Source organism: Vigna unguiculata, chromosome 6 (assembly GCF_004118075.2).
Source record: "Vigna unguiculata cultivar IT97K-499-35 chromosome 6, ASM411807v1, whole genome shotgun sequence".
Lineage (NCBI taxonomy): Eukaryota > Viridiplantae > Streptophyta > Magnoliopsida > Fabales > Fabaceae > Vigna > Vigna unguiculata.
Genome location: NC_040284.1, coordinates 31,854,359 through 31,881,578, shown reverse-complemented (window position 1 = coordinate 31,881,578; position 27,220 = coordinate 31,854,359). Strand labels below are relative to the sequence as shown.

The 27,220-nt window shown below is 30.7% G+C and overlaps 4 protein-coding genes and 2 pseudogenes across 4 annotated transcripts; 1 reads left to right on the top strand and 5 right to left on the bottom strand.

The window, feature by feature from the left end:
* Positions 1–2,500: 2,500 nt before the first annotated feature.
* LOC114188623 lies at positions 2,501–3,936 on the bottom strand (annotated as a pseudogene).
* Positions 3,937–5,165: 1,229 nt separating this feature from the next.
* LOC114188622 (polyphenol oxidase, chloroplastic-like) lies at positions 5,166–5,525 on the bottom strand. The gene has a single exon (XM_028077190.1). It carries the CDS (start codon positions 5,523–5,525, stop codon positions 5,175–5,177), a length of 351 nt encoding a protein of 116 aa, XP_027932991.1. The 3' UTR covers positions 5,166–5,174.
* A 2,162-nt stretch (positions 5,526–7,687) lies between these two features.
* On the bottom strand, positions 7,688–9,793 carry LOC114188621 (annotated as a pseudogene).
* A 2,517-nt stretch (positions 9,794–12,310) lies between these two features.
* LOC114188620 (polyphenol oxidase, chloroplastic-like) lies at positions 12,311–12,676 on the bottom strand. Its single transcript, XM_028077189.1, has one exon. The coding sequence runs from the start codon at positions 12,674–12,676 to the stop codon at positions 12,311–12,313; it is 366 nt and encodes a 121-aa protein (XP_027932990.1).
* Positions 12,677–17,366: 4,690 nt separating this feature from the next.
* Positions 17,367–19,594, bottom strand: LOC114187957 (polyphenol oxidase A1, chloroplastic-like). Its single transcript, XM_028076404.1, has one exon. The coding sequence runs from the start codon at positions 19,368–19,370 to the stop codon at positions 17,568–17,570; it is 1,803 nt and encodes a 600-aa protein (XP_027932205.1). The 5' UTR covers positions 19,371–19,594; the 3' UTR covers positions 17,367–17,567.
* Positions 19,595–26,027: 6,433 nt separating this feature from the next.
* Positions 26,028–27,220, top strand: LOC114187237 (stem-specific protein TSJT1-like). The gene is made up of 3 exons (XM_028075430.1): positions 26,028–26,562; positions 26,658–26,778; positions 26,857–27,220. Exons 1-3 carry the CDS (start codon positions 26,113–26,115, stop codon positions 27,039–27,041), a joined length of 756 nt encoding a protein of 251 aa, XP_027931231.1. The 5' UTR covers positions 26,028–26,112; the 3' UTR covers positions 27,042–27,220.

The following is a 27,220-nucleotide window of genomic DNA, read 5'->3' as shown; positions in this document are numbered from 1 at the left end:
TTCCACATTTCTTCCCATGGAATCTATTTGGCAATTTGTGTAGCATGAGAACAATTTTAAAATTCTTTTTTTTTTCTTTCAATTTTTCATTATATTTTGTTTTAATATTTTGTACGTTTTTTAATACTTAATTTTGAAATTCTCTTCATGGACATTAGTTATATTACTCATTATTCTAACAATCGTGTAAAAAAATAGATAGTTTTCCACGTTTCTTTCCATGGTGTCTATTTGGCAGTTTGTGTAGCATGAGAACAATTTTAAAATTCTTTTTATCTTTCAATTTTTTATTATATTTTGTTTTAATATTTTGTACGTTTTTTTAACACTAAATTTTGAAATTCTCTTCATGGACATTAGTCATATTACTCATTATTCTAACAATCATGTAAAGAAATAGATAGTTTTCTACGTTTCTTTCCATGGTGTCTATTTGGCAGTTTGTGTAGCATGAGAACAATTTTAAAATTCTTTATTTCTTTCAATATTTCATTATATTTGTTTTAATATTTTGTACGTTTTATTAACACTTAATTTTGAAATTCTCTTCATAAACATTAGTTATATTACTCATTATTCTAACAATCATGTAAAAAAATAGATAGTTTTTCATGTTTCTTTCCATGGTGTTTATTTGGCAGTTTGTGTAGCATGAGAACAATTTTAAAATTCTTTTTATCTTTCAATTTTTCATTATATTTTGTTTTAATATTTTGTACGTTTTTTTAACACTAAATTTTGAAATTCTCTTCATGAACATTAGTTATATTACTCATTATTCTAACAATCATGTAAAGAAATAGATAGTTTTCTACGTTTCTTTCCATGGTGTCTATTTGGCAGTTTGTGTAACATGAGAACAATTTTAAAATTCTTTATTTCTTTCAATATTTCATTATATTTGTTTTAATATTTTGTACGTTTTATTAACACTTAATTTTGAAATTCTCTTCATAAACATTAGTTGTATTACTCATTATTCTAACAATCATGTAAAAAAATAGATAGTTTTTCATGTTTCTTTCCATGGTGTCTATTTGGCAGTTTGTGTAGCATGAGAACAATTTTAAAATTCTTTTTATCTTTCAATTTTTCATTATATTTTGTTTTAATATTTTGTACGTTTTTTTAACACTAAATTTTGAAATTCTCTTCATGGACATTAGTTATATTACTCATTATTCTAACAATCATGTAAAGAAATAGATAGTTTTCTACGTTTCTTTCCATGGTGTCTATTTGGCAGTTTGTGTAGCATGAGAACAATTTTAAAATTCTTTATTTCTTCCAATATTTCATTATATTTGTTTTAATATTTTGTACGTTTTATTAACACTTAATTTTGAAATTCTCTTCATAAACATTAGTTATATTACTCATTATTCTAACAATCATGTAAAAAAATAGATAGTTTTTCACGTTTCTTTCCATGGTGTCTATTTGGCAGTTTGTGTAGCATGAGAACAATTTTAAAATTTTTTTTATCTTTCAATTTTTCATTATATTTTGTTTTAATATTTTGTACATTTTTTTAACACTAAATTTTGAAATTCTCTTCATGGACATTAGTTATATTACTCATTATTCTAACAATCATGTAAAGAAATAGATAGTTTTCTACGTTTCTTTCCATGGTGTCTATTTGGCAGTTTGTGTAGCATGAGAACAATTTTAAAATTTTTTTTATCTTTCAATTTTTCATTATATTTTGTTTTAATATTTTGTACGTTTTTTTAACACTAAATTTTGAAATTCTCTTCATGGACATTAGTTATATTACTCATTATTCTAACAATCATGTAAAGAAATAGATAGTTTTCTACGTTTCTTTCCATGGTGTCTATTTGGCAGTTTGTGTAGCATGAGAACAATTTTAAAATTCTTTATTTCTTTCAATATTTCATTATATTTGTTTTAATATTTTGTACGTTTTATTAACACTTAATTTTGAAATTCTCTTCATAAACATTAGTTATATTACTCATTATTCTAACAATCATGTAAAAAAATAGATAGTTTTTCACGTTTCTTTCCATGGTGTCTATTTGGCAGTTTGTGTAGCATGACAACAATTTTAAAATTCTTTTTTTTCTTCAGGAAAATATAAAAAAATATATAGAACTAAATGTAAAGAATAGTTTTTTTTTTGTTTACGATGTTTGTCTGACCACTTGCGTCGCGTAATATTAATTTTTAAACAATTAAAAATACCCAAAAAAATTATAACTTGAATTCATAAATATATATTTTATTTATTTTGAAATGCCAAAATAGTATCAATGTCATTTGTTTTTGTTTTTGTTGTTGTATTAGTCTAACACGTGATATAATTAACACACTAATGTCAATCTTAATGAGCAAAGACACATGATAGGAGACTATTTAGTAGCTGAAAATTTGAATAATTTAGTGGTGAAAATCCTAGCTTGAAGCTCAAGAATAACAAAATAAAGGATCACGCATGACTTTTATGAAAAAAAATTTGAATACCAGTTAACGATTACTTGTGAAACTTTATTGTGATCCCTCCAACCGTGACGTGCCCCTTCCCAAACTTGGGCACCAAAGTCACCAACACATGCTCATCATCTTCAGCATCCAAATCCTCCAATAACTCACTTATCCCGAGCCTCAAGTTCGTCTTCATCTTCTTGTGTTTGTGCTTATGTTTATGAGCCACATTCACAAAGCTCCCTGCAAACTCAGCCTTACTTGGCCCACCTGCCACATCGTCTTCGTCGTTAATATACACATCAAATTTCACACCCAACTCCCTTTCAAACTCAATCCCTTCTATCACCAGCACCTCCTCCTCCTCTTCTTTTTCCCTCTCGTTCCTACTCTTCTTTGGTCTCTTCACCATGGTGCTCACACTTGAATCCAAAACCACAGGAAACTTTGTTGTTTTGGAAGTCTCAGCGACCAGTGCTGCACCACCACCAAAATTCATTGCAACTGCTCTTCGCAAACGCGGTGTAGGCTTGGCTTCTAACCAAGGAACATCAACGTCTTGGTATACATATCCAAGCTTCGTAGTGTCAAGACAATCTTTAAACTTCACACGAATAAGGTTTTTTTCTCATCATAGAAAAGAAATCCAGATTCTAACCAATCGGGGTCAGTGATATCACTTCTCTTTCCTCCCACTGTTTTCCATATGGTCCACATCCTATCGACATTAGCGTGATGAGAATAGAAAATAGGGTCTCTTGCGGCAGAATAGAGACTTCCCATATCCTCTAAGTTAGGTTGCGTGTTATCACCTATCCATACATGAACAGGACCATGAGGAATGTTCTCCACAGTGCCACCACCGGGATCACTGTCCTCTCCTCCACGGTAAGCGCTACCGAAGAAGAGTGTGGGAGTTTTTTAACTTGACACAAGTTGTCGGTACATGGTGGTGAGATTGGTAGATATTTGCTGTTGAGTTGATCCAATGTGTTCCACCCCATTATAGTCTAGGTCAACGAGTTTCGGTGGTTTATGATTTATGTTTCGGAGAGAGTCATAAAGTGGTGACTTAGGATTAGTGTACATGGGAGGGATTGGCATACCATTGGGTGAATCCCAATTCCAAAACGGAAGGGCAAAATTTGGGTCAATGTCCTTGATCAAACTTCCCAAGATTTTTTCATAGAAATAGAGGTACCAACGATGAAAGGGAAAGAAGAGTCAAGAGCTGTGAACTTGGAAATCAAGATCAGGAAAGCCAACTTGGTGATATGCACCATCACAATAAGCACAGTGGATGTTGGCCTGTTGGGTGAAATTGCGTGGATCGTTGCGAGGCAAGGCTTTCATGCGACGAAGGGCTTCTTCGTAATTGCGGAGGTAAGTGGCATCAACTAAATGACCAGGGGGTCTAACCTTAACTTGGGGGTTTTTGGGAAATGTGAAATCTATGATGTTTGACGAGATTGGGGGCAACAGTTGAAAACAATTTTAAAATTCTTTATTTCTTTCAATTTTTCAATATATTTGTTTTAATATTTTGTACGTTTTATTAAACTTAATTTTGAAATTCTCTTCATGGACATTAGTTATATTACTCATTATTCTAACAATCATGTAAAAAATAAATAGTTTTTCACGTTTCTTTCTATGGTGTCTATTTGGTAGTTTGTGTAGCATGAGAACAATTTTAAAATTCTTTATTTCTTTCAATATTTCATTATATTTGTTTTAATATTTTGTACGTTTTATTAACACTTAATTTCGAAATTCTCTTCATAAACATTAGTTATATTACTCATTATTCTAACAATCATGTAAAAAAATAGATAGTTTTTCATGTTTCTTTCCATGGTATCTATTTGGCAGTTTGTGTAGCATGAGAACAATTTTAAAATTCTTTTTATCTTTCAATTTTTCATTATATTTTGTTTTAATATTTTGTACATTTTTTTAACACTAAATTTTGAAATTCTCTTCATGGACATTAGTTATATTACTCATTATTCTAACAATCATGTAAAGAAATAGATAGTTTTCTACGTTTCTTTCCATAGTGTCTATTTGGCAGTTTGTGTAGCATGAGAACAATTTTAAAATTCTTTATTTCTTTCAATATTTCATTATATTTGTTTTAATATTTTGTACGTTTTATTAACACTTAATTTTGAAATTCTCTTCATAAACATTAGTTATATTACTCATTATTCTAACAATCATGTAAAAAAATAGATAGTTTTTCACGTTTCTTTCCATGGTGTCTATTTGGCAGTTTGTGTAGCATGACAACAATTTTAAAATTCTTTTTTTTCTTCAGGAAAATATAAAAATATATATAGAACTAAATGTAAAGAATAGTTTTTTTTTTGTTTACGATGTTTGTCTGACCACTTGCATCGCGTAATATTAATTTTTAAACAATTAAAAATACCCAAAAAAATTATAACTTGAATTCATAAATATATATTTTATTTATTTTGAAATGCCAAAATAGTATCAATGTCATTTGTTTTTGTTTTTGTTGTTGTATTAGTCTAACACGTGATATAATTAACACACTAATGTCAATCTTAATGAGCAAAGACACATGATAGGAGACTATTTAGTAGCTGAAAATTTGAATAATTTAGTGGTGAAAATCCTAGCTTGAAGCTCAAGAATAACAAAATAAAGGATCACGCATGACTTTTATGAAAAAAAATTTGAATACCAGTTAACGATTACTTGTGAAACTCTATTGTGATCCCTCCAACCGTGACATGCCCCTTCCCAAACTTGGGCACCAAAGTCACCAACACATGCTCATCATCTTCAGCATCCAAATCCTCCAATAACTCACTTATCCCGAGCCTCAAGTTCGTCTTCATCTTCTTGTGTTTGTGCTTATGTTTATGAGCCACATTCACAAAGCTCCCTGCAAACTCAGCCTTACTTGGCCCACCTGCCACATCGTCTTCGTCGTTAATATACACATCAAATTTCACACCCAACTCCCTTTCAAACTCAATCCCTTCTATCACCAGCACCTCCTCCTCCTCTTCTTTTTCCCTCTCACCACCACCAAAATTCATTGCAACTGCTCTTCGCAAACGCGGTGTAGGCTTGGCTTCTAACCAAGGAACATCAACGTAAATCCAGATTCTAACCAATCGGGGTCAGTGATATCACTTCTCTTTCCTCCCACTGTTTTCCATATGGTCCACATTAGCATGGTGAGAATAGAAAATAGGGTCACTTGCTGCAAATTAGTGTCAGGTTTTACAGAGGGGGTTTCACTGGGGAAAACAACACCAATGAAATCTGAGCCTAACCACATAAGACACTGACACCACTCTCAACCCAAAAGCTTAAGGCAATGGGTTTATGGGCCTTGATCCTTAATATGGTGCTCTACTTTCTCAATTCTGGTCAATGTGGGACTTAGACTCACACTTGGATTCCTAACAAATAGAGACTTCCCATATCCTCTAAGTTAGGTTGCGTGTGATCACCGATCCATACATGAACAAGACCATGAGGAATGTTCTCCACAGTGACACCACCAGGATCACTGTCCTCCCCTCCATGGTAAGTGCTATCGAAAAAATGGTGGGAGTCTTTGAACTTGGCACAAATTGTCGGTACATCGTGGTAAGATTAGTATATATTTTTTGTTGAGTTAATCCATTGTGTTCCACCCCATTATAGTGTAGGTCAACGAGTTTCCATGGTTTATGATTTACGTACAGTGGTGTATATAAATACATAATCTGTCCTGTGAAAGGAGGTAGGGGAAAAAATAAATAAAAATATTCTCTACGCTTTTCTCTTAATTTCTCATTACCCCTCATACAAACACACATTTTTTTTCTTTTTTTTTTTCTCTTTTGAAAGACAAATAAAAATCTAAGAGAAGGAGTCAGATAAGAAAAAAAAAACAACGTAGTTATATGATTAGGAAAAAAAGAGTGAGATTAATAAAGAAGAGAAATTGAAAAGTTTAGAAGGTAGATCATTGTCTATATTTTTCTTTTAATTTATGCATTTTCAATTTTTCATTATATTTTGTTTTAATATTTTGTACGTTTTTTTAACACTTAATTTTGAAATTCTCTTCATGGACATGAGTTATATTACTCATTATTCTAACAATCATCTAAAAAAATATATAGTTTTCCACATTTCTTCCCATGGAATCTATTTGGCAGTTTGTGTAGCATGAGAACAATTTTAAAATTCTTTTTTTTTCTTTCAATTTTTCATTATATTTTGTTTTAATATTTTGTACGTTTTTTTAACACTTAATTTTGAAATTCTCTTCATGGACATTAGTTATATTACTCATTAATCTAACAATCGTGTAAAAAAACAGATAGTTTTCCAGGTTTCTTTCCATGGTGTCTATTTGGCAGTTTGTGTAGCATGAGAACAATTTTAAAATTCTTTTTATCTTTCAATTTTTCATTATATTTTGTTTTAATATTTTGTACGTTTTTTTAACACTTAATTTTGAAATTCTCTTCATGGACATTTGTTATATTACTCATTATTCTAACAATCATGTAAAGAAATAGATAGTTTTCTACGTTTCTTTCCATGCTGTCTATTTGGCAGTTTGTGTAGCATGACAACAATTTTAAAATTCTTTATTTCTTTCAATATTTCATTATATTTGTTTTAATATTTTGTACGTTTTATTAACACTTAATTTTGAAATTCTCTTCATAAATATTAGTTATATTACTCATTATTCTAACAATCATGTAAAAAAATAGATAGTTTTCACGTTTCTTTCCATGGTGTCTATTTGGCAGTTTGTGTAGCATGACAACAATTTTAAAATTCTTTTTTTTTTTAGGAAAATATAAAAAAATATATAGAACTAAATGTAAAGAATAGTTTTTTTTGTTTACGATGTTTGTCTAACCACTTGCGTCGCGTAATATTAATTTTTAAACAATTAAAAATACCAAAAAAAATTATAACTGGAATTCATAAATATATATTTTATTTATTTTGAAATGCCAAAATAGTATCAATGTCATTTGTTTTTGTTGTTGTAGTAGTCTAACACGTGATATAATTAACACACTAGTGTCAATCTTAATGAGCAAAAACACATGATAAGAGACTATTTAGTAGCTGAAAATTTGAATAATTTAGTGGTGAAAATCCTAGCTTGAACCTCATGAATAACAAAATAAAGGATCAGGCATGCATTTTATGAAAAAAAAAATTTAATACCAGGTAACAATCACTTGTAAAACTCTATTGTGATCCCTCTAACACTGAAATGCCCCTTCCCAAACTTGGGCACCAAAGTCACCAACACATGCTCATCATCTTCAGCACCCAAATCCTCCAGTAACTCACTTATCCCGAGCCTCAAGTTCGTCTTCATCTTCTTGTGTTTGTGCTTATGTTTATGAGCCACACTGACAAAGCTCCCTACAAACTCAACCTTACTTGGCCCACCTGCAACATCGTCTTCATAGTTAATATACACATCAAATTTCACACCAACTCTCTCTCAAACTCAATCCCTTCTATCACCAGCACCTCCTCCTCCTCTTCCTTTTCCTTCTCGTTCCTACTCTTCTTTGGTCTCTTCACCATGGTGCTCACACTTGAATCAAAAACCACAGGAAACTTCGTTTTTTTGGAAGTCTCAGCAGCCAATGTTGCACCACCACCAAAACTCATTGCAATTGCTCTTCGCAAATGCCTTGTAGGCTTGTCTTCTAACCAAGGAACATCAACTTCTTGGTATACATATCCAAGCTTCGTAGTATGGAGACAATCTTTCACCTTCCCACGAATTAGGAACAAAAGAGTGATATTAATATAAGAGAGGAATTGAAAAGTTTAGAAGGTAGATCAATGTCAATATTTTTCTTTTGATTTATGTATTCTCAATTTTTTATTATATTTTGTTTTAATATTTTGTATGTTTTTTAACAATTAATTTTGAAATTCTCTTCATGAGCATTAGTTATATTACTCATATATATCTTATTCTAACAATCATGTAAAAAAAATAGATAGTTTTTTCAAGTTTCTTCCCGTGGTGTCTGTTTTGCAGTTTGTGTACCATGAGGAAAATTTTAAAATTCTTTTTTTTATAAAAAATAGCTTTTTTTTGGTGTTTGTCTGACCGCTTGCATCGCGTAATTTTCAAACAATTAAAAATACCCAAAAACTATAATTGGAATTCATAAATATATCTTTTATTTATTTTGAAATGCCACTGTATAATTGAGACAGATATGTGAATCTTAATGAGCACACGATAAAAGACACATAGTACGAGGCTATTTAGTAACTGCAAACTTGAAAATTATAGTGGTGAAAATTCTAGCTTGAACCTCACAAATAATGCAATTAAGGATCATGCATGGCTTTTATTAAAACTTTTTTGCTTTTTTGAATCCCAAGTAATGATCACTTATGAAATTCTATTGTGATCCCTCCAACGGTGACATGTCCCTTCCCAAACTTGGGCACCAAAGTCACCAACACATGCTCATCATCTTTGGCACCTAAATTCTTCAATAACTCATTTATCCCGAGCCTTAAGTTCGTCTTCATCTTCTTATATTTGTGCTTATCTTTATGAGCCACACTCACAAAGCTCCCTGCAAAGTCAGCCTTACTTGGCCCACCTACCACATCGTCTTTGTCGTTAATATAAACATCAAATTTCACACCCAACTCCCTCTCAAACTCAATACATTCTATCACTAGTACCTCCTCCTCTTCCTTTTCCCTCTCCTTCCAACTCTTCTTTGGTCTCTTCACCATGGTGCTCACACTTGAATCCAAAACCACAGGAAACTTCGTTGTTTTGGAACTCTCAGCGACCAATGCTGCACCACTACCAAAACTCATTGCAACTACTCTTTGCAAACGCGGTGTAAGTTTGGCTTTTAACCAAGGAACATCAATGTCTTGGTATACATATCCAAGCTTCGTAGTATCAAGACAATCTTTCACTTTCCCACGAATAAGGTTTTTGTTCTCATCGTAGAAAATAAATCTAGATTCCAACCAATCAGGGGTTTGTGATATCACTTCTCTTTCCTCCCACTGTTTTCCATATGGTCCACATCTTATCCACATTAGCGTGGTAAGAATAAAAAATAGGGTCTCTTACTGCAAAATAGAGACTTCTCATATCTTCTAAGTTAAGTTGCGTGTGATCACCAATCCATACATGAATAGGACCATGAGGAATGTTCTCCATAGTGCAACCATTGGGATCACGCTCCTCCCCTCCACAATAAGCGCTTTCGAAGAAAATTGTGGGAGTCTTTGAACTTAACACAAGTTGTCGGTATGTGGTTTTGAGATTGGTAGATATTTGATGTTGAGTTGATCCATTGTGTTCCACCCATTATAGTCTAGTCAATAATTTTCTGTGGTTTATGATTTACGTTTCAGAGGGAGTCATATTGTGGTGTATATAAATACACAATCTGTCCTGTGAAAGGAGGCAGGAGAAAAAATAGATAAAAATATTCTCTACGCTTGTCTCTTCTTTTCTCATCACCCCTCATACAAACACACTTTTTTCTTTCTTTCTTTACCCTTCTTTGAAGACAAATAAAAATCTGAGAGGAGGAGAGAGGATAAGAAAAAAAACAACATAATTATATGATTAGGAACAAAAGAGAGAGATTAATAGAGAAGAGGAATTGAAAATTTTAGAAGGTAGATTATTGCCAATATTTTTCTTTTTATTTATGTATTCTCAATTTTTCATTATATTTTGTTTTAATATTTTGTACGTTTTTTTTAACACTTAATCTTGAAATTGTCTTCATGGACATTAGTTATATTACTCATTATTCTAACAATCATGTAAAAAAATAGATAGTTTTCCACGTTTCTTTCCGTAGTGTCTATTTGGCAGTTTGTGTACCATGAGTACAATTTTAAAATTCTTTTTTTCTTTCAATTGTTCATTATATTTGTTTTAATATTTTGTACATTTTTTTAACACTTAATTTTGTAATTCTCTTCATGGACATTAGTTATATTACTCATTATTCTAACAATCATGTAAAAAAAATAGATAGTTTTCCACGTTTCTTTCCATGGTGTTTATTTGGCAGTTTGTGTAGCATGAGAACAATTTTAAAATTCTTTTTTTTTTCTTCAGGAAAATATAAAAAAAATATATAGAACTAAATGTAAAGAATAATTTTTTTTTTTTGTTTACGGTGTTTGTCTGACCACTTGGGTCGCGTAATATTAATTTTTAAACAATTAAAAATACCCAAAAAAATTATAACTGGAATTCATAAATATATATTTATTTATTTTGAAATGCCAATATAATATCAATGTCATTTGTTTTTGTTTTTGTTGTTGTAGTAGTCTAACAGGTGATATAATTAACACACTATTGTCAATCTTAACGAGCACGACAAAAGACACATGATACGAGGCTATTTAGTAGCTGAAAATTTGAATAATTTAGTGGTGAAAATCCTAGCTTGAAGCTCACGAATAACAAAATAAAGGATCACGCATGACTTTTATGAAAAAAATTTTGAATACCAGGTAACGATCACTTGTAAAACTCTATTGTGATCCCTCTAACGGTGACATGCCCCTTCCCAAACTTGGGCACCAAAGTTCTCAACACATGCTCATCATCTTCAGCACCCAAATTCTTCAATAACTCACTTATCCCGAGCCTCAAGTTCGTCTTCATCTTCTTGTGTTTGTGCTTATGTTTATGAGCCACACTCACAAAGCTCCCTACAAACTCAGCCTTACTTGGCCCATATGCCACATCGTCTTCGTCGTTAATATACACATCAAATTTCACACCAACTCCCTCTCAAACTCAATCCCTTATATCACCAACACCAGCACCTCCTCCTCCTCCTCTTCCTTTTCCCTCTCGTTCCTACTCTTCTTTGGTCTCTTCACCATGGTGCTCACACTTGAATCAAAAACCACATGAAACCAATGTTGCACCACCACCAAAATTCATTGCAATTGCTCTTCGCAAACGCGTTGTAGGCTTCTTCTAACCAAGGAACATCAACTTCTTGGTATACATATCAAAGCTTCGTAGTATGAAGACAATCTTTCACCTTCCCACGAATTAGGAACAAAAGAGTGAGATGAATATAGGAGAGGAATTGAAAAGTTTAGAAGGTTGATCAATGTCAATATTTTTCTTTTGATTTATGCATTCTCAATTTTTTTATTATATTTTGTTATAATATTTTGTACGTTTTTTTAACACTTAATTTTGAAATTCTCTTAATGGGCATTAGATATATTACTTATAAATATATTATTCTAATAATCATGTAACAAAATAGATAGTTTTCCATGTTTCTTTTCGTGATGTATGTGTGGCAATTTGTGTAGCGTGAGAACAATTTTAAAATTCTTTCTTTTTTTCTTCAAGTAAATATAAAAAAAATATAAAGAAATCAATATAAAAAATACTTTTTTTTTTGTTTATGGTGATTGTCTAACCACTTGTGTTGCGTAACATTAATTTTCAAACAATGAAAAATATACAAAAATTATAACTGGAATTCATAATTATATCTTTTATTCATTTTGAAATGCCACTGTTATATGAATGTCATTTGTTTATACATTACTATTATTACTCACTAAAACGAATATTTTTTGTTTTTGTTGTTGTTGTAGTAGTCTAACATGTGATATAATTAAGACAGTAATGTGAATCTTAATGAGCACGATAAAAGACACATAGTACCATACTATTTAGTAACTAAAAATTTGAATAATTTAGTGGTGAAAATCTTAGCTTGAAGCTCACGAATAACGCAATTAAGGATCACGCATGACTTTTATGAAAACTTGTTTGAATACCAGGTAGCGATCACTTGTGAAACTCCTCTACTGTGATCCCTCCAACGGTGACATGCCATTTCCCAAACTTGGGCACCAGAGTCACCAACACATGTTCATCATCTTCAGCACCCAAATCCTCCAATAACTCACTTATCCCGAGTCTTAAGTCCGCCTTCATCTTCTTATATTTGTGCTTATCTTTATGAGCCACACTCACAAAGCTCCCTGCAAACTCAGCCTTACTTGGCCCACCTACCACATCGTCTTTGTCGTTAATATACACATCAAATTTCACACCCAACTCCCTCTCAAACTCAATCCCTTCTATCACTAGCACCTCCTCCTCCTCTTCCTTTTCCCTCTCCTTCCAACTCTTCTTTGGTCTCTTCACCATGGTGCTCTTGAATCGAAAACCACAGGAAACTTCGTTGTTTTAGAAGTCTCAGCGGCCAATGTTGCACCACCACCAAAACTCATTGCAACTGCTCTTCGCAAAAGCCGTGTAGGCTTGTCTTCTAACCAAGGAACATCAACGTCTTGGTATACATATCCAAGCTTCGTAGTATCAAGACAATATTTCACCTTCACACGAATTAGGAACAAAAGAGTGAGATTAATATAGAAGAGGAATTGAAAAGTCTAGAAGGTAGATCATTGTCAATACTTTTCTTTTGATCTATGTGTTCTCAATTTTTCATTATATTTTATTTTAATATTTTGTACATTTTTTTAACACTTAATTTTGAAATTCTCTTCATGGACATTAGTTATATTACTCATAAATATCTTATTCTAACAATCATGTAAAAAAAAATATAGTTTTCCACATTTCTTTTCATGGTGTCTGTCGCGCAGTCTGTGTAGCATGAGAACAATTTTGAAATTGTTTTTTTTCTTCAAGAAAATATAAAAAAATATAAAGAACTAAATATAAAAATGGTTTTTTTTGTTTACGGTGTTTGTCTGACCAGTTGCGTCGCGTAACATGGATTTTCAAACAATTAAAAATACCAAAAAAATAATTTTTTTTCAAAATTATAAAAAAAATCATATTTTTTCAAATAGTTTTGCAAATTGTCTTTCTAAAAAGAATTATATAACCATCATTCTCCATTATAAATTGAGACATGGATTGAGGATTAATTATTGTCAAGTCCAAAAAACTAAAAAAATAATTTTGGTTCTTTTGTACTTTTTTTTATTATTATTTTTGTGGAAAATAAACATTTTGAAAAAGTGACATCCTTTTGCATGTTCATGTAAAGGTACGGTCTTAGTACGATTTATGTAAGGGTGTTAATACTTTCCCCACGTTTAGTTGACTCCTAGACCCAAAATCTGGTTTTTTTGCACACCTTTTGTATCCTTTTTTTGTTTTTTCATAGCTTTCCAAAATAAACTATGGTGGCTACTCCAAATTTTGTTTTTTCAAGTTTTATTTTTTGTTCACTATCCTTTTACGATTACGGGTTTCGACAAGCGCAATTTTAGAATAGCGTCGAAGTCTTTGAACTTGTGAAAATAAAAAAAAAAACTATGGTTGTTGTTGGTTAAAAAAAACAAAATTATTGTACTATTTTTGAGGTATATTGAATTGTGAAAATAAGCACTTGGTATTCTAGTTGTGTAGATTTTTTTAATGTGTTAGGCTCAATTCTGCAGTGCCTAAACTAGTAGAATTCATTTTACTGGTGTGGCACCTAGTGGCATATATGCTTTCGCCAGGCGATAAGTCACAAACAGAGGGGCTATCAGCGCGTGGCGCCTAGTGGCATGGGATTACCGCCATGTAGTCTGGAGCACAATTTTGTCTGGCAGCGCGTAGGCAATGTCAGGCGATAGTGTAGGGGCATGGGTCCATTGTAGATGGATTTGCATGGATGAGTTTGGTGGCTTGGTCAGGGATATGCTGGATTAGTTACGAGCGGGGAGGTTCGTAACGGAGATTTGAGATGCGTGAGTGATGCGGGCGGGGAAGTCTGTATCTGTTGTACTCTTATGTGGGGATACGAGCGGGGAGGTTTGTATGTTTTGTGCTCACACTTGAGGCTGCTATGAGCGGACAGGTTTGTAAAGTTGGACTACGGACGAGGAGGTCCGTAGAGTTGGACCACGAGTGGGTAGGTTCGTGGAAGCATGATAATCCCTAAGGACCAAGGTGGTGAATGGATCTTTCTCATATAGGTTATGAGATTGGGGTGTAATGTTATAAAGAAGTCAATAAACTAAAATTGGCTAAGATAGATTGGGTGAGGGTTAATTCTTATTATTTTATTGATTGTATTATTTTTCTTTCTCAGGTCACCCTTTCTATTTGTGTTTGGCGATGATCGTGTGACTTGTCATGCAGGAACAGATGTGAATGCAGGTGAGAATGTCGATGCATAGTGACAGAACGGGGCCGATGGGGGACTTTTCTCTAAGTGTTATTTTAATGCAATTTATAATAAATTTTATGATATTTTTCTCTAATACGAACGTGTAATTTTTTATTTATTCTAATCCACTATTTTAATTATTCTTTAATTATCTATTTTAAAATATTTTTTAGCGGTGTGATGTGATAATGTAAAGATAATTGAAGTGATAGCTTAAGTGTATAAAAAAAGTGAGTAAAAATATATTATTATAAAATTTTTCTGATCCTTATAAGTGGTAGTCTTTTACGCTGTGTTCGTATGTGCAGATTTTGTAAATCTTTGCGACGATGAAATTTTCGCTTTTCACATGTTCACATAATAAGATTTGAACAAATTTGAAGCGATGCATTTGTGATTAAATAGCCAAATCTCATCCTTCACAAACGGGAAGAATTGCAACGATTTCTACTAAATTTACTTTTATGATATTAACATTCAATTACCATTGTGAAGTGTGCTTTCTCCCTGATAATTTTTTTTCTATTTGTATGATAATAGTATTCTCAACTATATATTTATATATATATATATATAATAATAATAATAATTAATCAAATTTTTTATATAATAATTAAAATATTGTTATAAATATTATGATTAATATGTTAATATATAAATTAATAATATACGTATATAATAATTAATAATAATTACAATATTGTTAAAAATATAATTATGTACATATAATTAATTTTATTATTCTTAATATATGTATATAATAATTAAAAATAATAAAAATATGTAAATTTTTATAATAATTAAAATATTAATAAATTTTAATGTTTAACTGATTTATTAATTATTTTATTTTATTTTTATCATCAAGGGTATTTTAGTAATCTTCAAATTCTATTTATTAAAAAAAAATTTAATCTATCACATCTAGGGATGGCAACGGGTCGGGTCGGGCACGGATAGTATGATACCTGTACCCGACCCGCTAAAAAAAAATCCGCCCGTTACCCGCCCGTTTACCCGCCGGGTATCCGCTTAAAAAATACCCGCGGATATTTTTAAAACCCGCGGGTACCCGTGGATACCCGATACCCGCAAATATTTAAAAAAATATGAATTTTATAAATTTTTGAATATAAAATTATAAAAATAAAATATAAATTAAATTAAATTATAATTATAATTATAATTAAATTTGACATAATAAAATATACTGTTACTTCTAATTTTAATTAAATTTAACTTAATAAAATATAAATTAAATATTAATTTTAATTTTTTGCGGGTAACGGATACCCGCGGGTATGGATAGTATGATACCCGTACCCGACCCGTTTATAACCGGGTATTAAAATACCCGTTACCCGCTACCCGCGGGTAATAAATACCCGCGGGTAGTAACTATCCGTCGCGGATTTTATCCGCGGATATCTGCGGGCACGGATATTTTTGCCATCCCTAATCACATCACTCAAATCATTCACTAACTTTTACAAAATTTATCTCCAAATCTACTTACCTTACTTTCTAAATCCACTAAAAAACACACATATTCATTCATCCAAATTAACACAAATATCCATCTTCTCACTCTCTCCCAAATCGATCTTTATAAACGAACAAAGCTTAATCTCTCCATCTCCATTATCTTTTATATTCCAAACTACTAATTAGAGTGCATTATCCTTTTTTGGATGAAGCAAACCCTAATGGATTCAAATAACCGAAACGATGGCAGTAGGAAACTGACTTATTAAATGAAACATATGAGAGACATGGACAATATCAAAGTAACTTAAGCAACTAAATCCATGGAAAACGACATAATATCTGTATTAATCATGTCCAAAACCAAAGGGGAAAGTCACATCCACCGCAACTAAAGATCCATAACTAATTAATATCTATTGTTTTGTTATCTCAAATTTAATCTTCAAATTCATTAAAAATAATCCACAGTAAAATGTGTAGTGATCTCAAACCATTTTAGCAATAATTTCTTCTGTTAATGTTATGATGATCAGTAAATAATTTTATTAAGTTTTAAAAAATTAAATTATTTACTTTATTTTACAGTATTAAATTACAAAAAATTCTCAGCATTAACGAGGCTACATATTTTTATTGTAATAACAAATATTTCGATTAGTCTTATTTTTATTTTTTTTATTCTTTCTCAAGGTTGATAAAATTATTTTTTTAAATATTTTTTTATACGTGTACATAATAGATTAAGGTTTTTATCATTATAATTTTTTTATACAAAATAAAGTTATTCTACTTTCAAAGAAACTTAAACATTAATTATTATGTATGATCTCCGCAAAGCACTAAGAAATAGTTAACACAATATAGGCTATAAAGACTTAACCAGGAAGATAAATACTAACTTTTAACTCAAAATAATCAATATTTAATATTATATTTGTTTTTATTTAACTTCATTACATAACGATCTAACTTTCATAATATTATATATATATATATATATATATATATATATATATATATATATATATATATATATATATACACGGCAAGTTTATTTTTCTTAATTTAAAAATTCATCCAGATTTATAAGATTAATATTATTTTACACCAGCAAGTGTATAACCATTCATAGTTTAGTCAATATATATAATAATTAAAAATTTTAAGAAACAAACTTAAAAATTGGAAAATGGCTTACTCTCATGGAAATGATCACAATGAAAACATTATTTTACTCATCAGGTGTTTTCATACATAACACATTAACACAGCATAGGATAGACAATTAAAATACAAAGTTAAATCCATTATAAAAGTCACAATCATATATATATATATATATATATATATATATGTGGATATGCAAGGCTTCTCCGCAGACTCATGATGCTCGGAAAAGCTGAATTTGTTGAATATTTTTCAATCTGCATTGAGCTCTATTTTGATGTTTCTGATTTTGACACGTCCTTTCCCATACCTGGGAACTAGCGTCACCATAACACTGTCATCATCTTCCGCTTCCAACTCTTCTAACAAATCCGTAAGTCCAAGCCTCAGATAAGTTTTGATATTCTTGTTTTTGTGCTTGTGCGTGTGAGGCACACTCACAAAGCTTCCTGCAAATTCTGTATTATCTGCTCGGATCTGTGTATCATCTTCATCATTAACAAACACATCAAATTTCACTGGTGTGTTCCTATCAAACTCAATCCCTTCAATCACCAAAACCTCTTCCTCCTCTTCCTTCTCCTTCTTGCTTCTCGACTTATTCGGCCTTTTAACCCTTGTGCTCACAACTGAATCCAACACCAGTGGAAACTTCACACTCCTTGAAGTCTCAGCAGCTTGTGCTGCACCAACACCAAAATTTTCTGCGAATGCTACCTTCCGAGCCCTTGACTTACGCGGTGAGGGCTTGGAATTTAACCATGGGATGTCAACATCCTGGTAAACATACCCTAGTTTTCTGGTGTCAAGACAATCCTTGACCTTCACACGCACAAGGTTCTTATTCTCATCGTAGAAGAGAAACCCGGATTCTAGCCAATCCGAGTCAGTGAAATCCCTTCTTTTCCCACCAAGTGTTTTCCATACGGACCACAACCTATCAATATTGGAATGATGAGAATAGAAAATGGGGTCTCTTGCAGCCGAATAGAAAGTCTCCATGTTCTCGTTGTTGGGCTGGTTGAGATCACCGGTCCATAGATGAACAGGGCCATGCGGAACGTTCTCTACGGATCCACCACCCGGGTCAGGTTCATCTCCAGCACGGTAAGCATTTCCAAGGAACAATCTGGGAGTCTTCCCATTAGACACAACTTGCCTATACATTATGGTAAGGTTGGAGGAGATTTTTCCATCGGCATCAGGATCATCGAGGTCGAAGTCAAGGTCGACGAGTGTTGGTGGTTGATGATTAGGATTGCGAAGAGGGTCATAGAGAGGTGATTTACGTTCTGCATAAATAGAAGGAAGTTTCATACCCCTGGGAGCATCCCAGTTCCAAAACGGAAGGGCGAAGGTTGGGTCATTGATCAAGCTCCCCAAGATCCTTTCGTAGAAATAGAGATACCATCGATGGAAGGGAAAGAAGAGCCAAGAGTTGTGAACTTGAAGATCAAGGTCAGGGAAGCCAACTTGGTGATATGCACCATCGCAATAAGCACAATGGACGTTGGCTTGCTGCATGAAATTACGTGGGTCCTTAGGTGGGAGCTTTTTCATGAGGTCAAGGGCTTTTTTGTATTTGGCTAGATAATCATCAGTGACCAAATGTGCGGCTGGTCTCACCCGCAAGGGTTGGTTAGAGGGAGGGAACTTGAAATCGATGATTTTGGAATATGGAGGACAACAATTGGTGGGTTTTACACCTCCGGGTAGATCCGGTGGACCGCATGTGGTTAGATCCGGAGGGGAAATCGGAGCTGCAAAGGCGAAAGGATTGTTATTCAGAGTAACAGCTCCACAAAGCCCTCCCAGGCCAACTAGAACGTTCCTCCTATTTCCTATCATATGTGCAAGTTCTTCTTCAGAAGGGTTTGGTGTTTGATTATTCTCATTTCCACTGCATTTCACTCTAGGAAGATGAACATGTTTTGGCTTTCTAATTTTAGCGGATTGGAACTGTGAAAATGGATGCAAGGAAGAAGGGGGAGTGATGGAGTTGGGAGAGACATTATTGACCGAGGACACAAAACAAAGATGAGAGATAGAAGCCATTTTCTATCATAAAAAAACCAGACCTTCTCTACCGTTTTATAGTGAAGTCCTCATGACGAATTTTCTTGCATTCCGTCGTACCTTTCTTATCCCAAAGAGCAAATCGTGAGTAACGAGGGCAGAAAAAAAAGTTGACATTTAGAATCGTGATTACATTGGTGGTTAATAATAGTTGAATTTAAGACCAACGTGTGCAATTTGAGCTCTAGCTTGTACTCATTTAGGGACCTCATTAATTGAGATTTGTTTGGCATCTATCTAAAATCCACATACACGTTCAAATTAAGGTTTACACGCAACGCCCAACTTCCTAATGGTGGAGCACTCTCATGGTAGAATATTATGCATGCATGAACGAATATGCATAAAAAACTGTTTTTTCTACGTTCTTTTTCTTTGTTATTACATCATCTTCTGTAATATTTATCCTCTTACCTCCCTGCTTTTTGTGACGAGAGTCCGGACTGTGATTTATATATGTATTTATGTGTGAATTTGGATTCACTGATTTTATTAAAGAAATGAAATTTCTGGGAACACCAATCTTAAGATGCAATCAATCTTACGATGCAGCATATATGCACGTGTGTTTTGCTGGTAGCATATATCATCACATATTCATATGGACCAGGTTAACAAGTTTGGCAGGTGGATTGACTAATAAATTATCAAAATTTTGAACTAGAGATAAATATCTGTCTCGATTAACACGTATATAACTAGAAGAACTTATTCTTTGTTTTTCTTCTTAATTAATAAATCTTCTAAATATTTATGAAGACATTACCGCACGAAGAAGATAAAAGAAGATAAAAGACGTATTGGGATATTTTAAGAAATGAACCGATACAGGGACAACATTAAAAGCTGCAATAGTTGAGCTATCGACTGTCTTTGGTTTTGGTTAGTGTTCGATCAAGTTCTGATATATAACAGTAAATTGAAAGTTGCAATTAATATATAAATTGTTATGCTTACGTAGCAGAGGGTTATGAATTTCTTATTGTTACATCAGCTTATTATGGTATACTGATATTTAGTTTAGGTATTCAAAGGCTCAATTTTATTAAGTTGACTTTTTGACACGTTATTGGGTACATCAAAATGAGAGGTCTGTATGGAAATCCAATGCATTATTTTTTGCTGTACGTGGAAACACCTTTTCTACGCTTCTTTTCGTATATCTCTTTTTCTTCTAATAAAAAACGTGCAGGGATGAGAAAGTATTAAAATATGATAATATTATTTTACCTACTTTCTTATGTACTTTTAAAAAATATTTATATCTATTTATTGAGCATTTGTACGTACACCAAATCTAAACTTTCTCTTATTTTTCTTTTATTTTATCAGCCGAATATATATTTATATATTTATAATAAAATATTTGGAGTATTCTAACCTTTATATATAAAATATATGCAAAAATTTAATGATAAAATCTCATATTATAAATATCACAATACAGCTTATAAATTAAACTATAATTGTCTTTATTAAAAACCTTTGTATACAATCTTGTATGGGACAGATAAGTATTAAGTGTGTCAAAGATAATCATGTATTAATCACTTCCCAACATCTTATCTTAATTTTATATGTTACTGTTACCATGTGGCTCCTTAACGGTACGTGATTATTAAACTGTGATGGTTGCAGTATAAGAAGTAGCTCCCTTCAATGGTGGAACATAAGAGTTTTGATTTGCAAAATCAGGTATATTTTTGTCATTCTTTACAAGCAAATTATTCTTTACATTATAACCACTTCTTCAACTACACCGTTGAGAAAAATTGTTAGAATGAGCAGCATCTAACTGGATTAAGAAAGTGTACTCAGATTAAATTTAAATAAAAGATTAACGCTCTAACATAATAACGGAAATCGTTACGTTTTTTGTTTTTTTTTTTTCCTTTAAACTTCAAATGGAAAGTCAAATTTACAAAATCACTATAAAATGTTCTGTTCGTTATTTCTTTTCCCGTAATCAATACCATTTTCAGTACAAGAACTATTTTTCAGGCCATAAATATTAATTTCATATCTCTTTTTTAGGCAGATATTAATTTTCTATTTCTGTTTATAGGATGAGGAGACGTAGTTAATATGCAATCCATTTTATATTTTGTCTTGCATGACTACAACATTGGAGAGTAGCACAAGTAAATTTCAGAAGTAGGGAAAAGTCTTGCATCACCTAAAATTTAGAAAATCACATTTAGAAGTTCGTGTTCCGAATTTTGTAAGATAAATATATTTAGTAATTGCACACATATATATGATTAATTGATTTATTTTCCAATTATTTTTTATCCCATCTTAATTTTTAATATAAATTTTATTTGAAATAAATAAATTTGATGTATAAAATATATATATATATATATATAAATAAATTTGATGTATAAAATAAATAAATTTGATGTATAAAATAAATAAATTTGAAATATATATATATATATATTTATATTTTTTAGATTTTTAGACATTTCAAATATTATATTAGATCGAAAAATAGAACAAAAGTAAGATAGATTTGAAGTTGGTGGGTCAAACCAAGAGTGGGAGTCTTGGAAACGTAGGTTAGTGGCGTTAGGTTTGGTGGTATCCTAAATAAATTTAGCATGGAAGAGTCGGTGGGGAAATTTCTTCCGTAGCAAATTATAAATGCATTTAAATATACATATATTTTTATTTTGGAAAAGTAAAATTCGTTTATTCATATACAGATCCTATATAAAAATAAGTTAAAATTATATTTACGATTAAATTAAAATTTTTGTACTCAAAAGATTGTGATTATATTTCTGCTAAGGAAGAGAATCCACTTTTTATTGTTCTTTTAATAGAATATAAGTCTGGAATATCTGGCTATTAAATTAGATGATATTATTTTATAAATTACGGTGAGTAGAATATATTAAATAAACTAATTATATGCTTAAATATATTTAAACTATTTTAATATTTTTTTTGTAAAACCTGATTGCTTCGATATACATTTCATAAATTTTGTAGGGAAAAAATGCTAACAAGGAAGATAAAGTTACAAAAAATCAGCATCTAATTAATATAATAGGTCCCAAAACTGAGATAATTGAGTATTGAACCTAAATCATCTCTTTATTACCTATAAAAAAAGATAATAAATATTTGATAGGTTTAGAGGTTAGTATGTTCAACAAAACTCCACAAATCAAATTGTCACCACTAGATTTTTGTCAATGTTTTTTGAATGAATATGATTTACTTAGAAATTTTTTTCAATGGCACCTTTGAATTTTTCAAGTTTAATTTCACTCAATAAATCCAATTCATTCATTGAAATTCCTTCAAACAAAAAATCATTATTATAGTTTAACTTTTACTGAATAAATTTCTAAATATATTATTTTTTATTTTAAAATATAAATTAATTTTACATGAATTAACATATTATTATTTTATTAGGTTAGGGGTATGAAGAGAGATCTAAGATGTATTTGTGAGGCTAAAACTATAGGAGGATGTAGGTTATTTTTTTCAAACTCAAATGAGAAAAAGACCTCGTTGATTAATGTGAAGGGTTATATTTTCTAACTTCGGAACTAAATTCACTCACTCATTCATTTTTTTTTTCACCACATATTACAAATCTGTCCCTTCTGGATTCAATGTCTATGCAGTTTTATTTTTACTTCTTTTGTAATTTTCAAATTATGTGTACATTACTTTCATTTTATTTCACTAAAATTTATTACTAATTAATCTATTTAATATATTTAATAAAAATGTATTTATATTAAACTAATAAAAATTAAATCTAAAGAAAAATAATATTAAATATTTTTATTTCAAGTTATTTTATCTCTAGTTAATAATATTTAGATTTAGATTATCATTATTATTAAATATTAACTGTTAAATTTTTTAAAATTATTATTATAATAATTTGTTATTCATAAAAAAATTATATTGTTGATATTAATTAAATTTATTTGCAAAAATATATATTAAATTCAACTACAATGTTATTATATTTTTTATTGGATTGTTTTATAAATTTTTAGATAATATGTTAAACATATATAAATTAGAAGGCATGAAAAATATATTATAGAGGTAATAATATTAGGAGTTTAATCAACAATTTAATCTACTTTGATATTTATTACGAGCCTTCAAATTATTGGAGGACGTACCCCTCTCTATTTCCTAACTGCACCTCTAGGGGTTAGGATCAGGCCCGTTCTGTATGGCCCATCTTTAATCTAGTCTTTTTCTTTCATGGAAAACCTACTCATTTAATACAACCAATTAAACAGACACATCCCATGCACTCAAATTAAACACACAAAAAAAAACTAATATATGTGTTTCATCAATTTATTCACCAATTTTTGTAACTAATTTTTCTAAAGAGATTGTTAATTTAAAACATTTTAAATAGTATTTTGAGATTCTTTCCAATTGTAAAACTGGCCTAAATTTGTTTAAAAGAAACCTATTTTGCCTGAATTGAACTACCAGATCAAAGAAGACATTCTTCGATACAAGTTAAAAAATAAATAAATAAACTGAAATAGATTCTAAAATGCAACTGATATATGAGAGAATGTCAAAATTTTATCTTCCACCCATCTTTAAATTTAATATGATTCACAAATAAAAAAATTAGGGATAGCAAAACGGACCGGACCCAACGGATCAGTCTGTCAACCCGTGTTAAAAGGAACGGGTTGCGTTGAAAATTTTAACCCATAAATCCATTCTGACTCGTCCTGTCTAGTTCGTTATAATATTTTTAAAAAATAAAATAAAATAAAAATAATTAAAAAGATTAACTTTTTATATAATATTTTTTAAATGTGTAAATATATAATAATATTATAATTTAAATCACCGATACTTACAAATTAACTGTCAATTATTAGTTATCATTGAATAATTTAATATATAAATGTAATAATTATTTTAATTTATATAATTAAAAATATTAAGTATTCAAGTTAAAAAATATTTTATTTGATTAAATATGTTTTAATATTAATTAATATGTATATATAAACAAATTTTAAAAATAATAAATAAATAAATTTTGAAATCAAATTAAAAAAGTTTAAAAAAAACTGACAGATTAACTCGACCCGATCGTCAGTCCATCTTGTACCGGATGGATTATGATTGTTAATTTATTTATTTTTGACTCGTTTTGTCATTTCCAAAAAAAATATTTATTTCATAGATCATATCACCAAGTATTTGTTGTCTTTAACTTTTTATGTATTTAAAGTTTGTAATTTATGAAATAAATTAATAAAATTTAATTATATATCGTATAAAAGTTTATCAATGTATCAAGTACTCGAATAGTTTATGTTTTTAAAGCTTATATCCAGTTTGAAGACATAGAGTTTTTACATAAAATTACTAAAATTAAGAGTTCTTTTAATTAGATAATAAACTAATCGACAAATATAAAACAACATAAGTAAATATTAAAATTAAATAATACTAAAAATGTATTCTCTAAATAAAAGTATAGTATTATTATATAATTTTCACTGTATACTTTTTTGAATATTTTTTTTTAAATTGTAGTACTTTTGTTTTTAAATATGTGTTTTTTTAAGTAACATTTAATTTGGATGAATTTATCTAATATGTATCAATTATCATTTTTTAATTATTTTCTTATAAATGTAAATATTTTATATTTTAATTGAAACTGATTTTATATGTAAAGTTATTTCACAATTTATTATATATAATTTATAATTTATAACGTAATGAAATACTAGTTATTTTAATTTATCGAATTATATTTTTTTAATTTCAGTTATGTAAAAAATAAGATATAATGCAATAAAAAATAATAATATAGTAATTATTTTTTGTATAAAACTAAATACAAATAAATCAAGAATAAAAAAATATTAAAGTAAAAAGTGATTTAAAAAACTAATAAATTAAAAGGTAAATAAAATAATTTGTATATAAAAATCAAAATTAAACCCCTGAAAAAAAAATGTGAGATGAACAGTAACATCACTGATTAGAAATGCCTTTAAATTATAAGATGAAAATAAAATAAATAGTATACTTTTTATATGGAAATGCTGCGGAATTTGGCGGGTGGCAGAAGGGACATGTGAAATAGCTGAGTCAGATCATTGTCACGTTACATTGCGAAAATGGATAAGATTTGCTAATTTTCATGATTCTCTTCTCCTATTCAAATTCAAATCCCAACAACCCGTCTCTTCTCATTCCGTTCCAACAAATAATTCCAACTTTTTTTTTACAAATATAAAAAATACGATAATATTTTGAATATTTTTAACTCATTACAAGATCATTTTAGATCATCATATTATACCATTAAAAATAATTGAAATAATAGATTAAAAGTTAAAAATAAATTAAAATATCATTAATATTTTCACAAATTAATATTTTCACAAATATTCATTATATACTTTTATTAGTCATTCTAACGATCATAAAGAACTTTCAATTTTCATCAACACTGATTTAAATTTTTTCAAAAAATCTGACATGTCTTACATAATCATCTTTATCTACTTTATTGTTAAGATAGAACTACCACGTTGACACGCGCTTTCTCTCGTCCTACAGCATCTATATATATATTAAACACGAACGACTCGTTCTTCCCATCACCATCACTCTGTTTTCAAAGCCTATCTATCACTAAATCTCATTCTTCATCTGTAGCTGTTCTGATTCCTATTCAGAAAACATGTTGGGAATTTTCAAGGAGAAGTTGTTTAATGCACCGAAGGAGCTGAAGAGTCCAGCTTCTTTGAGTTCGTGCACTAAGCCTAAGCCCAGCAATGAAATCGTGAATGATTTCATGTCCTCCAATTCCTCCAAAGCTTTCTCAATGTGCTTCGGAAATGATGCATTGCTAGCCTATTCCCCTTCAAACAACAATTCCACCCATCAAAGGTTGTTCAGTGGTTTGGATGACATATACTGCGTTTTCATGGGTGGCTTGCACAACCTTAGTAGGCTGAACAAGCAGTATGGGCTATCAAAGGGAACAAACGAGGCCATGTTTATCACCGAAGCATATCGAACTCTTCGAGACAGGGGTCCATACCCTGCCGATCAAGTCCTCATTCAACTCGAAGGCAGTTTTGGATTTCTGATCTTTGACAACAACCATCGAACTGTTTTTGTTGCATCTGTAAGTCTCTTTCCTTAATCTCTTCATACTGGAACATGTAATGTATGATTTCAGAACAATGTATAGTTACCCACATCTTGTATCTGTTTGATCAGGGTTCCGATGGCCAGATCGGGCTCTACTGGGGTGTTGCAGCCGATGGTTCGGTAGTGATTTCTGAGAATCTGGACATTATAAAAGCAAGTTGTGCTAAATCATTCGCACCATTTCCAACTGGTATGTAAATGTGATTTCTCTCAATCTGGTTTTGGAATGTAGCATTTGGAAAAGGCATGACTTTGGTTGGAATTGCAGGGTGTATGTTTCACAGTGAACATGGTCTGATGAACTTTGAACATCCAACGAGGAAGATGAAAGCAATGCCCAGAATTGATAGCGAGGGGGTTATGTGTGGGGCAAACTTCAACGTTGATTCTCAATCAAAGATCCAAATGATGCCGCGTGTTGGAAGTGAAGCTAACTGGGCTACTTGGGGATAGTTCAAAACTTTGTTTTTAAAGAGTCACTCTTTGCTTTTAGCCCTTTCCGGATATCTAGTTTTCTTGTTTGCTTCCATTATTCTGTACATATTCATGCTTCAATGCTTCAATGTTGAACATCACTTTCGTAATTTCTAATATGAATGGCAACAAATTCTTGGTCTGCTACTTGCTTTGCT

What these genes read in the sequence shown, in the direction of transcription:
- LOC114188622 (XM_028077190.1), bottom strand. Translation starts at nt 5,525, where the DNA reads ATGAATTTTGGTGGTGGTGAGAGGGAAAAAGAAGAGGAGGAGGAGGTG.
- LOC114188620 (XM_028077189.1), bottom strand. Translation starts at nt 12,676, where the DNA reads ATGGTGAAGAGACCAAAGAAGAGTTGGAAGGAGAGGGAAAAGGAAGAG.
- LOC114187957 (XM_028076404.1), bottom strand. Translation starts at nt 19,370, where the DNA reads ATGGCTTCTATCTCTCATCTTTGTTTTGTGTCCTCGGTCAATAATGTC.
- LOC114187237 (XM_028075430.1), top strand. Translation starts at nt 26,113, where the DNA reads ATGTTGGGAATTTTCAAGGAGAAGTTGTTTAATGCACCGAAGGAGCTG. An exon ending in GAACTGTTTTTGTTGCATCT is followed by an intron (nt 26,563 to 26,657) that starts GTAAGTCTCTTT and finishes CTGTTTGATCAG; the next exon opens with GGTTCCGATGGCCAGATCGG. An exon ending in ATTCGCACCATTTCCAACTG is followed by an intron (nt 26,779 to 26,856) that starts GTATGTAAATGT and finishes TTGGAATTGCAG; the next exon opens with GGTGTATGTTTCACAGTGAA.